The 17,700-nt window shown below is 41.2% G+C and overlaps 1 protein-coding gene across 1 annotated transcript in view; it reads right to left on the bottom strand.

Annotated features, from left to right (window-relative positions):
- The window catches only part of RNPEP (arginyl aminopeptidase), a 281,410-nt gene that overhangs the window by 84,793 nt on the left and 178,917 nt on the right, over positions 1 to 17,700 (bottom strand). The window contains exons 7-8 of the mRNA XM_056557627.1: positions 15,596 to 15,708; positions 1,193 to 1,301 (exon numbers count right to left, since the gene is read on the bottom strand). Coding sequence (XP_056413602.1) covers positions 1,193 to 1,301; positions 15,596 to 15,708 — 222 coding nt within the window. The remainder of the gene's footprint in view (positions 1 to 1,192; positions 1,302 to 15,595; positions 15,709 to 17,700) is intronic.

The following is a 17,700-nucleotide window of genomic DNA, read 5'->3' as shown; positions in this document are numbered from 1 at the left end:
AGACAAGGTATGAGAAAGGCTATTTCTCATACCTTGTCTTTTTTATTCTTTTATTTCCTTTTATTTTGTACTTCGGTCCATATATTTCTGCTAAAATGTATGTATTGTCCCTTTTTTTTTTTTAAATAAACAAGTAACCCTAATTACCTAGGATGCTTGTTTGACTGGACTATATCCTCAAGGCGCCACATATACCAAGCACTTTTTTGTCTCCCCCGGAAACTGCTGGAGCTACTCCATCTCGGGACCACACTCTTTTCCATTGCAATAACTGACACAGCTGCTGTTCGGGTTTGGATGTAAGGCTGCCAGAGGATCAGTGGAGAGCTGCCATACTCTTTCAACATCTTTAACGGTGTTGTGCCGCACAACACTAATGGGTGAGTGAAATACCATTCACCTCTATCAGACATATTAAGACTGACTTCTTGTGACGTGCATTTATATGTGTAATTATTATTGTTAGAGCCAAGGGAAAGCGCGTACCTCCATATATATTGAAGTCAGAAATAGAATATATATTTTTGGGTTATTTTACCACCGATCACGGCACTTAGATAGCGCCATTCTCTGTTCCTATTTTTCCACATATATTCTGCATGTGTGAGGCAGAAACGCATTGTTTTGCAGACGAAAAAGTAAGTGTCCCTGCATGTATGTGGATATATGTGTATGTGTGTGGATATAGGTGTCTATCTAATGTGTATGTGTAAGAATATATGAAGCCTGTGTGTGTAATAAAGGGGGACTACAATCATATGCCTCCAACTTTTGCAAAATAAACACCCAGCATGCCTGCACAGCCAAATGATGTGTGGGCATGCTGGGAGCTGCAACAGCTGGAGGCACCCGGGTTGGAAGCACTGGACTGAGGAGAGGGAGGAGGGGTAGTGGTTATCACAACAAGTACAAGCCCCCCCCCCCCCCCCCTTGCTTCTGGTGAAAAAAAATTAAGGTATTTCAGAAATAAAAGCTAATTCTGAGAGAAATGTAGGTCATAGACACAAAGCACATGTACATGACCATGATGAGATACTGAGCAACATATAACAGTTTTGTTTTTTGAGTGATCTGACGGGTACGCTTTAAAGTATCGGTACTCGTACTCTGTCTTAAAAAAAAAAAAAAATGGTATCAGGACATCCCTAGTTTAGTGCAGGTGAGCTGGCTGTCAGTGTCCTTTTAAACTTACCCTTAATTTTATCAACGTTCTTTTCCTTAAGGTCTGGAAAATAATCCAAATAAAATGCTAATGCTTCATCAGCAGTAATGCTCTGAAACTTGAATCTGTCCACATAAGCCTGGAAATACAAAGTACTGTCAGTCATCAAAGTATCAATATAAAGATAATCAACACTATGCATAATCTTTATTACTCCATTTACATCAAACTGCTGTAAATGTACAGCAGAAGTGCACAGAGGAACAAGGGAACCATGGTGTGGGCCAGGAGCAGAGCTTGCTCCATTCCCTGCAGCTGCCACATGCAGCTGAAGGCCGTAGTCACACACCAGCATTGGAGCTAGAAAACCATGAGATGCTGTGGTCACTAGCATCTGATGCTGTAGTAAATTATATACAAAATGAGAAAAATCTGACACCGGCACTTCCACCACTAGTAGTCAGACTTCAGTAACACCTGGATAGGTAGCTTGGCTTCAAATCACCTCCCCTGATAGCGGCGGTGCACAGTGCTATAAGGCATTCGTGTAATGTGAATAAGAAGAAAATACAGAAGCCAGCACTCACCCCCTGAATGGTGAGTGCTGGCTTCTGTATTTTCTTCTTGTTCACTGTAGTAAATTATGTGTGCTCCTGAGATGCAAGTGTGGGCTGCAAATCAGTCATCATGCCAGCCAGAGTCCTTCTGAAGGTCTCTGTCGCTGCCATTTCAGATCTGTTCGTACATAGGTAGGCTGTATAGTTGCAGAGAACAGGTGAAACAGAACATTGTAATACAATAGTATTGGGGAATACTGTGCATAGTGGAGTCCACTAGGGGACTATAAGAACCAGGAAATACGATAGCATGTTAGCAAGATACATAGTCCATGGTGGAAGACATGCTTTCATGTAAACAGAGCGATACAACATATTGAGGAAAAGTCTATTGTAGGCATTATCAATGCAAGCACAGTATTTGCTATACCTCGAAAACAAGAAATAAAAGGGAGAAATCTCAAAATGTTACAGAGTCTAAAACTAGAGCCTTTAGGTCCTCAATAAAACAAATGTCCTTTAAATGGAGACGAGTGTGCAGGGAGAATCACACCAGGCCTTACATACCTAGTCAAATATTGAGGGCATCCTCCATTTTAAAGCATACCTGTCATATGCAGGATATTGTCATGTATCAAAAGAGGCATGGACTCAAGGGACAGGGACACAATACTTTATAAAGCATTGGTACGGCCTCACCTGGAATATGCTGTTCAGTTTTGGTCGCCTGTTCATAAAAGGGACACTGCGGAGTTGGAAAGGGTGCAGAGACGCGCGACTAAACTAATATGGAGCATGGAACATCTTAGCTATGAGGAGCGATTAAAGGAGTTACAATTGTTTAGTCTTGAGAAGAGACGTTTAAGGGGGGATATGATAAACGTATATAAGTATATTAATGGCCCATACAAAAAATATGGAGAAAAACTGTTCCAGGTTAAACCCCCCCAAAGGACGAGGGGGCACTCCCTCCGTCTGGAGAAGAAAAGGTTTAGTCTAAAGGGGCGACACGCCTTCTTTACCGTGAGGACTGTGAATTTATGGAACGGTCTACCTCAGGAACTGGTCACAGCAGGAACAATTAACAGCTTTAAAACAGGGTTAGATACATTCCTGGAACAAAATAACATTAATGCTTATGCAGAATTATAAAACTACATCCCTTTCCCTTATCCCCTTACACCCTTCCCTTCAATCCCCTGGTTGGACTTGATGGACATATGTCTTTTTTCAACCATACTAACTATGTAATATGCAAAAACACACACACTATATATATCTCTATACAAAAAAGCTTGAAATATATCTTAGACAAAAATGTTTATTTTTGCTGTTATCAGGTTTCTTCCCTCTCCCCTGTCAGAATGTATTCCTCTCTGAACTAATTTAGGTAGCAAATCACAACAGACAATAGAAGGAGGACAGAGAAAGATAACAGACAACAGAGACAAGTCTGTGAGGCTTCTTTCACACTACCATCCTGTCCCTGCATTTTAACAGACGTTTCTCTGCTGAAAGGGGTAAAAAAAAAAAATAGACTGAACATAACGGGTGATAACTATGATCAATGTCCGTTATTTTAAAGGGCATTCTGTAAAAATAACAGACATGTTCCATCCATTATCACCCGTAATTTAATCCGTTATAGTCCATTATTTTATTTCCATGTTCTGAGCATGCGCAGTACAAATAACGGATCACAACGGTTGTTAAAATAACGGGCACTAAACGGATGGCAATTGTGAACATCCATCATCGTTATTCCACCGTTATTTTTGAGGGAACAAAAATTAGCGCATGCACCATCTTTGTGCCATCAAAAATAACGGCCGTTTGTCATAACGGGACATAGCTGGTGCTGCGGTATGGTCAAAAAATCCCATTGACAAGAATAGTACAAGATTTCACCCTTTGACTGTATACACAGTGCCTTATATTTAAATATTCTTTAATGACAGGGATTGGCAAATTTGGTATCAATCTATAGACCTGTAGGTTTAACATCTGCTGTGGGTAAGATTTCTTTAAGGGTTTCTGGGAGATGCTATTCTGAAATATCTTAATAAAAATCTTCTAACAGCATCAACATGGGTTTATGCGGGATTGGTTCTGTCAGACTAATCTGATCAGCTTCTATGAGGAGGTCAGTTATAGGTAGCAGAGGGTGGGTATCAATTAAAGTTACTCTGGTAGGGTGACAGTTACATGGGGGGTACAGCAAGGGTCAGTACTTTGTAATCCCTCTACAAGGTCATTAATAAACATATTGAAAAGAATTGAACAGGGTATTTGCAGATAACATTAAACTAGGTAAGGTGATCACCACAGAGGAGGATAACAAGTTGAGTCCTGGGCACAGACATTGCAAAGGAAATTGTGTGTGGATAAATGTAAGGTGATGCACTTGGGCCGTAAAAACAAAATTTACAATTCTGTGCTAAATAATAAGACTACTACTGAAAAAGATATTGGAGGAAAGCAAGCTCAACTTTAGTCATCAGTGCCAGGCAGTGGCTGCAAAGGCTAACAAAGTCATCAGGACAAATTTTTGCCTCTGTACAAATCATTAGTCAGACCATATATGGAGTATTGTGTCCAATTTTGGGCACCTGTAAATAAGGACATTGCTGAACTGGTGAGGGTGCAGTGGAGGGGGACAAAGATAAATAATGGTATGGGAGGATTACAGCATTGGTGTTGCTATGGGGGGCGGGGAGGGGCAGACTGCACCAAGTGACACCCTGGCCCAGGTGTGTCTGACTGTCCATGTCACTAGGGCTGGGCGGTATGGACAGATGTGTATCACGGTATTTTTGTAACTTATGGCGGTTCCACAGTATATAATGGTATTTCTTCCACCCATCCCAAATTAATTATCAGCCCAGTGCTGTGCTGTCCCCAGCTGAGCTGCCCTCCTCGTCCTCCTGTTTGTAGCGGGCCTCCGGCGCTGACACTCTATCCTGTACCCTGTATCCCTATGCCCAGGCTGCAAAAGGTAAATAAAAAACTTTAACCCACAGTTTAAAGGGGTACTCCGCCCCTGGACATCTTATCCCCTATACAAAGGATAGGGGATAAGATGTCAGATCGCCGCGGTCCCGCTGCTGGGGACCATTGGGATCGCCGCTGTGGTACCCTGCTGTTATTTCTGCACAGAGCGAGTTCGCTCTGCACGTAATGACGGGCAATACAGGGGCCGGAGCATCGTTACGTCATGGCTCTGCCTCTCGTGAAGTCACGGCCCGCCCCCTCAATAAGAGTCTATGGGAGGGGGCGTGGCGGTCATCAAGCCCCTGCCATAGACTTGCATTAAGGGGGCGGGCTGTGAAGTCACGAGGGGCGGAGCCATGACATCACACTGCTCCGTCCCCTGTATCACTCCTCATTACGCACAGAGCGAACTCGCTCTGTGCAGTAATGACAGCGGGGTGCCAAAGCGGCAATCCCGGGGGCCCCAGCAGCGAGAGCCTGGCGATCTGACATCTTATCCCCTATCCTTTGGATAGAGGATAAGATGTCTAGGGGCGGAGTACCCCTTTAAGTTCAGCCTATAACCGTACTGTGTTGATCCAGAGGAAGACAAAAACCTCTTATGAGGCAGACATCAACTGCCCTATAACAAAAGGAAAAGTTAATTTCTGACTTCAATCAGAATAAATCCTTGGATCGACGTTCTATCCCCATAAATCTAGTATCCAAAACTTTTAATATATTTTTCCAGAAAAACATCCAACTTGTTTATTGAGTCAGACATCACAATATCATGTGGCAGAGACTTCCATAGTCTCACTGCGCTCACTGTAAAGAACCCCCTTCTGTGATGATCTTGAAACAATCTTTCCACTAGAAGTAGAGGATGCCATAAAAAGATCACTAACAAGATCTCTAATATCCGTTCATATATATGTACTTTGTGATTAGAACACCCCTAATACATCTTTTTCTTTCAACTAAACAACTCCAAGCTTGATAACCTGTTTTGATACTGTAATCCACCCATACAATTGAAGGGGTTATCCAGTGGGAGTATTTTAATTTACTGTATTAGGTGTCATACACCGCTCACCCAACGATGTTCCGGAGCCCAGTTCCAGTGTGGTCTAGAGTTATTCTTTGGTGCGCTACAAAACTCATCAATGTTATGCTGGGAGATGAATGACTGCAAGTTCCATAATGCCCATATGTTGTAGCAATGTTCTGCTCAGCTGTATAATGTGATCGCCAATGCAGGGATGCTGTGGCGAGGTCTAATTGTATCCCCATACTGTGCTAGAGTTAAATTGTGCCCCTGTACTGTGCTGGAATCTTCAATAAGTTATCACTCAGTTCATAAAGCATAAGATAGAGGGCAAGGAGATGAATTGCCGCATCCTCGTGTATCAGAAGCATGCACTTCCTGCTCTCAGCGCGGTAATAGTATACTGTCTAGGGAAGTTTTGCATAAAAGTTTTATAGCGATATACTAGACACGTTTCAGGGTGTTACAGCCCTTTCTTCAGGGCTTTTAACTACAAACAGATATAGACAATGATATTATAATGAATACAGCAAATATGAACCAGAGAATAAAATGGAGATTAAATATTGGAGAACAAATAAATAGAAATAAATGAAAAATATAAAAATACAAAAAAAAAAAAAAAAAACGCAATAATCTCTAATTTTGGAATGGAATTTGTATTTTTTTGTGTTTATTTTTTATGCTGTTCACAGTGCGGGACAAACAATATTATTTTATTGTACAAGTCATAATCCTTATTTGATAATACAGGGGTTTATTGGGAAAGGGGCATTTATTTATTAATTGTTTCTACATTTTTAATGAAATACATTTTACAATTTTAACTTTTTACCTGTTATACTATGCTGCAGCACATCTATACTGCAGCACAGTAACTGTCAGTACTACACCGACATTCAGCCTGCGCAATCCAGCCTATGGCTGGACCTCACAGGCTGCCGTATTGTGAGTTGCCATCAGCAGGCCTCCTGCTGTCATGGCAACACACGAGACCCTGAAATCGCATTGCAGGGTTGCCGTTAGGGAACAGGGGGAGAGCCCACTGCCCCTGTCAATCCCATAGATGCTGTGATCAATAACGATCACAGCATCTGTGGGGTTAATGCTGCTGTGACCGATGCAATCCCAGTCTCAGCAGCTGTGAAGCGACCCCCAACTGTGAATGACAGCCAGGTCCCTTCTGCAATCTCCTGCATCGCATCGCGCTGTGCAGGAGATCGCTAGGACATATGCATACATTCAGTTGCGCAAACCTGTCAGCAAATGGAATGTATGCATAAGTCAAATAGCAGGAAGGCGTTAAACCCCAGCACAGTAAGGGGATACAATTAAACCTCACCACAACATTCCCACATTGGTGATTGCATTATAGTGCTGAGCAGAACATCACTACAACGTTTGCCCATTGTGTGACTTTCAGTCCTTCATCTCACAGCATTACAGTTTTGTAGTGCACCAAAAAATTACCCTAGACCATGCGGGAACTGAGCTCCGGGAACATCCTTGGGTGAGAAGTGTATGACACCTAAGGGTATGTTCACACTACAGAGTGTGAACGGAATCTCCGCTTGCTGAATTCAGCGAGTGGAGATTCAGACTGGCAGCCGGCGGCGACGGAAGGACCGCGCAGCATTGCGCCGTCACCACTGACTGCTATGCAGTGCTCGCACACTTCCGCGCAAAGAATGAACATGTTCTTTCTTTGCGCGGAACAATTTCAGCTGCGGAATTGTCCGCTGCTGAAATTCCGCAGTGTGAACGGGTCTCGCGGAGACCCATTCACACTAATGTTAAGTTCACACTGCGGAATTCCGCGGGGAATTCCTTAGTGTGAACATACCCTAAAACAGTATATTAAATTACCCTTATCCGGCTTTTGCATTTACAGCTGTAAAAATATTCGGACATTAATTTTTGTCACTATTTTTGCTACAGTTCACCTCACCACAAAATTGCTACATTATTGAGAACGAATATTATTGTTACAAAGAGTATGTTTTTTATGAAACAAATTTATATCAAGCTACCATTTGCTTGAACGTCATTCACTCTATGTAATACCATTTCTTCATGTATGTATACAGCTATGTCATTTTTATCTTATATTTTAATAGTGTTTATTTAGCAATTCAGTGTTTGAATTGACTGCGGTCTTTCCATCACAAAAATGTAAATTTTTAAAAAATTACCGCTATTAAAATGATGTTAAATCTTTTCCCATATAACTTAGAGGACTGCATATCGCCAGCTGCAGCAGTGTCCTGCCTTGGCCGGTGATATGCTGAGCGCACTGTCATGTAAGGAGCTCAGGAGGACATTGCTGCGGCCAGTGATACGCTGACTGCAATGTGACGTTCCGAGCCTAAGAAGCAGGGAGCCGAGCAGCACCGGAGGAACAGGACACATATCGGCGCAACAGGGGAATGTTGGCTGTGGATATAGTGTTTCTGGATTTTGCCAAAGTGTTTGATACTGTCCCTCACAGACGTCTGACAGGTAAGTTAAGGTCTTTGGGCTTGGAAATTTTAGTTTGTAACTGGATTGAACACTGGCTCATGGAACGTACCCAGAGAGTGGTGGTCAATGATTCGTACTCTGATTGGTCCCCGGTTATTAGTGGTGTACCCCAAGGTTCTGTACTGGGCCCGCTGTTGTTTAATTTATTTATCAATGATATAGAGGATGGCATTAACAGCTCTGTTTCTATCTTTGCAGATGACACCAAGCTTTGTAGCACAGTACAGTCTATAAGTGCAGTATAGTGCATAAGTTACAAGATGACTTGGATAGACTAAGTGTCTGGGCATCCACTTGGCAAATGAGGTTCAATGTGGATAAATGTAAAGTTATGCATCTGGGTACTAATAACCTGCATGCGTCGTATGTCTTAGGGGGATTAAACTGGCAGAGTCACTGGTAGAGAAGGATCTGGGTGTACTTGTAGATCACAGACTACAGAATAGCATGCAATGTCAGGCTGCTGCTTCCAAAGCCAGCAGGATATTGTCATGTACAAAAAGAGGCATGGACTCAAGGGACAGGGACATAATACTGCCCCTTTATAAAGCATTGGTACGGCCTCACCTGGAATATGCTGTTCAGTTTTGGTCACCTGTCCATAAAAGGGACACTGTGGAGCTGGAAAGGGTGCAGAGACGCGCGACTAAACTAATATGGGGCATGGAACATCTTAGCTATGAGGAGCGATTAAAGGAGTTACAATTGTTTAGTCTTGAGAAGAGACGTTTAAGGGGGGATATGATAAACGTATAAAAGTATATTAATGGCCCATACAAAAAATATGGAGAAAAACTGTTCCAGGTCAGACCCCCCCAAAGGACGAGGGGGCACTCCCTCCGTCTGGAGAAGAAAAGGTTTAGGCTAAAAGGGGGACACGCCTTCTTTACCGTGAGGACTGTGAATTTATGGAACGGTCTACCTCAGGAACTGGTCACAGAAGGAACAATTAACAGCTTTAAAACAGGGTTAGATACATTCCTGGAACAAATCAACATTAATGCTTATGCAGAATTATAAAACTACATCCCTTCCCCTTATCCCCTTACACCCTTCCCACCATTCCCTGGTTGGACTTGATGGACGTATGTCTTTTTTCAACCATACTAACTATGTAGGAAGGAGAGTTTAAAGTTTGTCTTTTTTAGTTTTTGCAGCCTGGGCACAGGAGGAGTTAAAAAATTTGCGCCACATTTCTCCTTTAGTTTATTTTGGTGTACTTTTTAATCCCTTTGGGGTATTGGAAATAACCCCTTAAGGACGAAGCCCATTTTTACCTTAAGAAAAGGAAACAAAAAAAAGGACAAGGTGCGCTCATAGTGCAATAAATGTAAAACGGTAGGCCCCAAAATAGGTAAGATGTGAGCTTACCGGATGGTGTCGTGCTGAGGGCACAACACCTGTGATAGCTTGTAGACTCGATTGAGACGATGAGGGAAACCACTGCTCCGGATCCTTCCTGAGTAGCCGCAGGCACTCAGCAGAGAAAGCAAAATTTTGGCATTTGGAAGTCGTTAAAATAAGGATATAGTCCAGGCGCTGGTCCTCCCAGATAGATGGTGTCAAGAGTCAGATGTTGGTAAAATCAAGGGTTCTTCAATGCATTAAAGAACCCTTGATTTTACCAAAATCTGACTCTTGACACCCTCTTTCTCGGAGGACCAGCGTCTGGACTATATCCTTATTTTAACGGCTTCCATATGCCAAAATTTTGCATTTTGACCTTAATGACAAGGCCAATTTTGCGTTTTTGTTTTTCCTCCTCGCCTTCTAAAATCCATGACTCTTATATTTCCATCTACAGACCCATATAAGGGCTTATTTTTTGGGTGACCAATTGTACTTTGAAATGAAACCCAATTTTACCAAAAAATGAATGGCGAACCCAAAGAAATATTTTATTATGGAGGAAATTTTAATGAAAGCCACAATTTTGCACGTCTTGGAGGGTTTTGTTTTCACACTTTACGGTAAAAATGACGCGTTCTTAATTCTGTGGGTCAATACAATTAAAATGACACCCATAGCAAGATACTTGTCTATTTTTGTACTGCTTAAAAAAAAAAAACTTTTTGTACAAAATCAGTCATCTAAAATCACCCTATTTTGACCATCTGTATTTTTTGGGAATAAAATGTGACAAAAAAGCAGAATTTTTGGACTTTTTATTTTGTACGCTTACGCCGTTCACCATACGGGATCATTAACATTATGTTTTGATAGTTTTGACATTTACGCACCCGGTGATACCAGGATATGTTTATGAAAAAAAAAAATTTTTGCTTTTTGGGGGGTAAAATGGGAAAAAGGGACACATGTTTTTATTGAGGGAAGGAATTTTTCATATATATTTTTTATTTTATCTTATTTTTTATTTTTACACTTTTTACGTCCCCATAGGGGACTAACAATAGCAATCAATTGATTGCTAATACCGTTCAGTGCTATGCATAGGGCATAGCATTGATCAGTATTATCGGCTATCTTCTGCTCAATCTCAGACCAGAGCAGAAGACCAGAGGAGACAGCCGGAGGCAGGTGAGGAGATGATTGGATCCCTGCGGCAGCACTGCGGGCGATCCCATCTATTTTAACATGCGCATTGCCGCAGATGCCGTGAGCTGTATTGATTATGGCATCTGAGGGGTTAATGGTGGACATCCGTGCAATCGCAGATGTCGGCCATTACCGGTGGGTTGCAGGCTGCTGATAGCAGCCAGGACCTGCAGTTTATAATGCGAACACCGCTCCAATGCTCGCAGTCATACACAAGACGTAAATGTACATCCTGGTGCGCCAAGTACCACCGCACCAGGACGTACATTTAAGTCTGTGGTCGTTAAGGGGTTAAAGCAGTAACCTCAGTTATTTGGCAAGGTAAAGTGAGCTGAAACCTATTCATGGATTACATTTAATAACCTATTTAAATTACCTTGATCGCCCTCCTCTGCTTCACTTCAGCCAGGTCCTTTTTATACATAGGTGTCCAAAATGACACACAATAGTCCACATGTTTGACTAATGATTTATACAGAGGCAAGAATATGTTCTTGTCACAAGCCTCTATGCCTATCTTGATACATGCCATACATGGTAGTTTAGGGAACTGAGTAAGTTCCATTAATACCCACTCTGTTTCCTATCACTCAGCCAGTTGCTAACTCATTTACATATATCCTCCCCTAGTCCCACCATCCTTATTTTATGTAATTAACCTTGTCTAAGGCATTTGATACTGTGCCACATAAAAGTCCAGATACACAGATATATGACAATGCCTGCAAGGGGAGTTGAGAGGAGGAGCTGCAGAGGAATGATAAGAGATGAGAGTAATTTTTTACTATACTATATGGGAGGCCTAATATTATATTCGGGCAGTATGAAGGGTCAACTACTATATGGGGGTAGTAGGAGGTCTAATATAATACTTGAGCAGTATGGAGGTCTAATATTATATTGGGGCAGTATAGGGGCATAATACTATAATGGGACATTATGGAGGAATAATACTATATGGGACCTACATTATGGGGGCACAAATATGGCACTATTACTGTGTGGGGCAATACATATGGGAGTTTGTATAGGAGGTGAGGGGGTGCTGGAACAAGATGCATACAACTTTTGTCTTACAGATTTTGCAGAGACTCGTGGCAGGAAAAATAAGTTTTCATTGTGGCATGAGTAGGATGGAGACAAAAAGGATAAGTGAACAACTCATCAGATCAGAAAAGACCATTAAGTCACTGGAAGTAACTGCGACATATAAGGTCTACAGAGCTCTTCGATATAGCTGTTATCTATTACTATATGTCGCTGTGGAAATGTGGGAATATTGGTCTATGTATAGTGGATTTTATTCATTACCATTATAGTGGTATTATTCATTAGTAATGGTAGTGGTGGTCATGGTGTGGCGAAAGAATTGTTCCTTGAACAATTTTGTTTGGAGGCGCTGACAATTGTTTTTTGTGCTGGTTTTATTGGCTATTCCGGTCTTGGTATACTGGAATTAGACAGTAATGGTATTTTGGTGATAATATTTGCTCCTTGTATACTCGTGGCATATGGTAGCTGTAACATAGTTCATGACGTTGAAAAAAGACCAGAGTCCATCAAGTTCAACCTATATCCCTAATGAGTCCCTACTGAGTTGATCCAGAGGAAGGCAAAAAACCCTCATACTAGAGGTAAAAATTCCTTCCCAACTCCAAATATGGCAGTCAGAATAAATCCCTGGATCAACGTTCTGTCCCTATAAATCTAGTATACATAACCAGCGATGTCATTACTCTCCAAAAATGCATCCAGACCAGTTTTGAACTTTTTACAGAGTTCACCATGACCACCTCCTCCGGCAGAGAATTCCACAGTCTCACTGCTCTTACAGTAAAGAATCCCCGTCTGTGCTGGTGTGGAAACCTTCTTTCCTCTAAACGTAGAGGATGCCCCCTTGTTATAGATACAGTCCTGGGTATAAATAGATCATGGGAGAGATCTCTGTACGGTCCCCTGATATATTTATACATAGTTATTAGGTCTCCCCTAATCCTTTTTTCTGAACTAAACAACCCTAATTCTGATAATCTTTCTGGGTACTGTAGTCCTCCCATTCCCTGTATTACTCTGGTTGCCCGTCTTTGAACCCTCTCCAGCTCCACTACATCTTTCTTGTACACTGGTGCCCAGTACTGTACACAGTATACCATGTGAGGTCTGACTAGTGATTTGTACAGCGGTAGAATTATTTCCTTGTCATGGGCATCTATGCCCCTATTGATATACCCCATGATTTTATTAGCCTTGGCAGCAGCTGCGCGACACTGGTCACTACATCTAAATTACTGTTAACTAAGACTCCTAAGTCCTTTTCCATGTCAGTCGTCCCAAGTGTTCTCCCATTTAATACATAACCCCAGCCCGGATTTTTTCCTCCCCATGTGCATTACCTTACATTTATCAGTGTTGAACAACATCTGCCACTTCCCAGCCCAAACCTCCAACCTATCCAGATCCATTTGTAACAGTGCACTGTCCTCTATTGTGTTTACCGCTTTACAGAGTTTAGCATCATCTGCAAAGATTGTTACTTTACTGTTCAACCCCTCTACAAGGTCATTAATAAATATATTAAACAGAACAGGACCCAAGATGGACCCATATGGTACCCCACTAGTAACTGTCACCCAATCTGAATAAGTACCATTAATAACCACCCTCTGTTTCCTATCACTGAGCCAGTTACTTACCCACATTCTCCCCTAGCCCCATCCTTCTCATTTCATGCACCAACCTTTTATGAGGCACCGTATCAAATGCTATGGAAAAATCCAAATATAAGACATCCAGCGATTGCCCCTGGTCCAGTCTGGAGCTCACCTCCTCATAGAAGCTGATAAGGTTAGTTTGACAGGACCGAACCCTCATAAAGCCATGCTGATATGGGGTCATACATTTAGTTTTATTGAGATACTCCAAAATTGCATCCCTTTGAAAACCCTCAAACAATTTACATACAACGGAGGTTAAACAGGCCTATAATTCCCTGGGTCACCTTTTGTTCCCTTTTTAAATATTGTTACCACATTTGCTATGCGCCAGTCCTGGGGAAGAGTCCCTGTTACTTTAGAATCCCGGAATATTAAAAATAGGGAGTCTGTCTATAACATTACTTAATTCCTTTAGAACACGGGGGTGAATGCCATCTGGACCTGGTGATTTGTCTATTTAGATTTTTTGTAGGCAGCACTGTACTTCTTCCTGGGTTAGACAGGTGACCTGTACTGGGGAGTTTACCTTATCACACTGTATTTCACCTGGCATTTCATTTTCCTCGGTGAATACAGTGGAGAAGAATTTGTTTAATATATTTGCTTTTTCCTGATCCCCGTTTATAATTTCTTCTTCATTTTTTTAAGGGGCCCACACTTTCATTTTTGACCTTTTTGCTATTTCTATAGTTAAAGAACATTTTGGGGTTAGTTTTACTCGCTTTGGCAATGAGTCTTTCTGTCTCTATTTTTGCGGCTTTTATCTGTTTTTTTTAACATATTTTACATTTTTCTCAATAGCTTTTTAATGCTTCTTCACTGCTGTCCTGTTTTAGTATTTTAAATGCTTTATTTTTGTCCTTTATTGCCCCTTTAATGTTTTTATTCATCCATATTGGTTTTCTTTTATTTCTGACCCTTTTATTCCAATAAGGTATATATTTATTACAGTGATAATCTTTAAAAGTCTCCCATTTTAGACTTTAAAGAATAGTATAGAATAGAATATCTTTAAGAAGTACACAGTATTCTAATGTATAGAAAATTGTCTTAGCTATGTTACTATACTTTTTTTTTTTTTTTTTTATATATACCCTCTAACTGATGGGTGGGGGGCCCTGGTCCAGAATTTGCCTTGGGGCCGGATAATACTCTAGTCACATCTCTATATTTGTGCGAAAAGTGCCTGTACAAGGTTACAAAAAGAAGCTAAGGTTTTAGAAGCCTATCAGCTTTGTCAAGCTTTGCCTATTTATTCATGAAAACCTGTGCTCATTATGGGCTAGGTAGTCACAAGGGTGGTCTCAGTGATTGACAGCTCTAACTATATGCATACAGATAGTTGTCTATCACTAAGTATTACTACTCCCATTACTACTTAACCAAGAACAATTTCCATGAATAAATGACAAGTTATCATGGAAATGTATATATCAGTCTGCTCAACTCCTCTTGCTCTCTAACAAGATACTTGCAAATTGGACTGCTTTTTTTTTAACATGACAGTTTCTCTTTAGCCATGTTTTTTCCATAGACCTACTGTGGGAGATTGCCCATCAATGCTTCTTAAAGTGATTGCTTTGTAGCTGCAAAGAGTGATAAGCAAGGCATAACCATGGTATTGCTGTGTAGGTAGGTAATATTTAAGAGGTATAATTGAGTCTGACCTCTAGCTATACATATCTCGATGCTTGAGAAAGCATCCATGCTTGAGGAAATACCTTTAGCCCGCAGAGCATAACCTGGTGCCACCACTACACAAACGGCATATTGCTTCCAGACCCATTCAGTATGTAGTGATAGGCATCAAAGAGCTGATTGGTGGAAGTGTCAGGTGTCAGCACCCTGCTAAACAGCCATTGATGGCTTATTTTGGGGATGAAGTTGGGTTTTCTTTTACTTTTGCAGTAGTAACAGTTTGTAAGGTTGGAAAAACACAACAGTTCATAGAGTTCAACCTAAAACCCTTTTGTGAAAGCAAAGTGATGTCCATTACTTACATTCTCTGAACAGTGTGGCCTACTGTGTGCCATTTTAACAGAGAAATTATTTAACAACTGAAAAGTACCTTTAGAAATGCATCAAATGTTTTCTGGTCTCCTACCAGGTGGGCAAGGTATGACACAAAACAATATCCTTTTTCATATGGAGTTTCATTGTAAGTGTCATCTGGATTCACACCTGTTGAGAAAATTCAAATTCAAAGATTAAAACACAAAGAAAAAGCCAGGAAAAATAAAGCGGTAGCTCAAACCACAAGAGCAAGTTGAAAACTTAAAAATGGCAGATGAGTACTAGTATATAAAGTTGCGTATCCTGTGCGACCTGGAGAGCAATTGTATAGATAGAAAAAAGTATACTGCTATTGAAAAAGAGATCCAGCTGATCCCGAAACTGGTCTAGCCATCCCATCTACTACATATAGCAATCTACAGACAGCCATACAAGCCAAAGCGATAAACGGCATCCTGGTGCGCACAGTACATGAATCCTTCTACTACCGCGCCATCCAGCAGACCTCTCCCTCCCCTGGCTCACTGGCGCTGACAACTCGCCACTCCTGGAAGCGACCAGGCGTCCGTTTCAGAAGCCGCAGCAGGTAAGTAAGTGAGAGCTCCGGGGGACCACGGAAGGATGGGTGAGCTGCACGGTCCTGTAATAATTTTTATGTACATCCCCACAGTTACATAGTAACTATTGCAATAACCTTAAAGGAGTACTCCAGGATGGAAAAATTGTCCTCCATACTGCCAGCAGTAAAAAAATAAAGAGATACCGGAGGAGCGAAGGAAGGTATGTATCTTTATTTTTTTTTTACTGCTGGCAGTATGGAGGACAATTTTTTAATCCTGGAGTACTCCTTTAACCCCTTAAGGACCAGGCCCATTTTGGCCTTAAGGACTAGACCAATTTTATTTTTGCATTTTGTTTTTTCCTCCTCGCCTTCTAAAATTCATAACTCTCTTATATTTCCATCCACAGACCATATGAGTGCTTGTTTTTTGCGTCACCAATTGTACTTTGTAATTACATCACTTATTTTACCATAAAAATGTACGGCGCAACCAAACAAATATTTATGAGGGAAAAAAAGAAAACCGCAATTTAGCAAATTTTGGAAGGTTTTGTTTTCACGCTGTACACTTTCCGGTAAAAATTACATGTTTTCTTTATTCTGTGGGTCAATGCGATTAAAATGATACCCACGATTATATTCTTTTCTATAATTGTAGTGCTTAAAAAAAAAATCTCAAACCATTTTAACAAAATTAGTATGTTTGAAATTGCCCTATTTTGACTACTTATAACTTTCTCATTTTTCTGTATATGGGGCGATATGAGGGCTCATTTATTGCGCCATGATCTGTAGTTTTTAACAGTATCACTTTTGCTTAGGTTTTACTTTTTATTAATTTTTTATTAATCTTTTTTGGAATAAAATGTGACAAAAAAGCAGCAATTTTGGACTTTTTTAAATAATTTTTTTACGTTTACGCTGTTCACCGTACGGGATGATTAACAATATATTTTAATAGTTCAGACTTTTACACACGCAGCGATACCAAATGTGTGTATTTTTTTTTACGCTTTTTTGGGGGTAAAATAGGAAAAACGGACGTTTTACTTTTTATTGGGGGAGGGGATTTTTCATATTTTTTTTAACTTTATTTAACTTTTTTTTTTTTTTTTTTTTTTAACACTTTTTATGTCCCCATAGAGGACTATTCATTGCAATCAGTTGATTGCTAATACTGTGCAGTGCTATGTATAGGACACAGCACTGCTCAGTATTATCGGTGATCTTCTGCTCTGGTCTGCCCGATCTCAGACCAGAGCAGAAGACCCCGGGAGACGGCCGGAGCAAGGTGAGGGGACCACCGGCTGCCATGCTGTATGATCGGATCCCCGCGGCAGCGCTGCGGGTGATCCGATCATCCGTGCAAAGTACTGCACTGCTGCAGATGCCGTGATCTGTATTGATCACGGCATCGGACGGGTTAATGGCGGACATCCGCGCGATCGCAGATGTCCGCCATTACCGGCGGGTTCCTGGCTGCTGATAGCAGCCGGGACCTGCCGGGCATGACGCGAGCACCGCTCCGGTGCTCGCGATCATGTCGGCACGTAAATGTACGTCATGGTGCGTTAAGTACCACGTCACCATGATGTACA

Source organism: Hyla sarda, chromosome 2, assembly GCF_029499605.1.
Source record: "Hyla sarda isolate aHylSar1 chromosome 2, aHylSar1.hap1, whole genome shotgun sequence".
Taxonomy (NCBI): Eukaryota; Metazoa; Chordata; class Amphibia; order Anura; family Hylidae; genus Hyla; species Hyla sarda.
The sequence above is the reverse complement of the archived record's forward strand: the minus strand, read 5'-3'. Positions and strand labels throughout refer to the sequence as shown.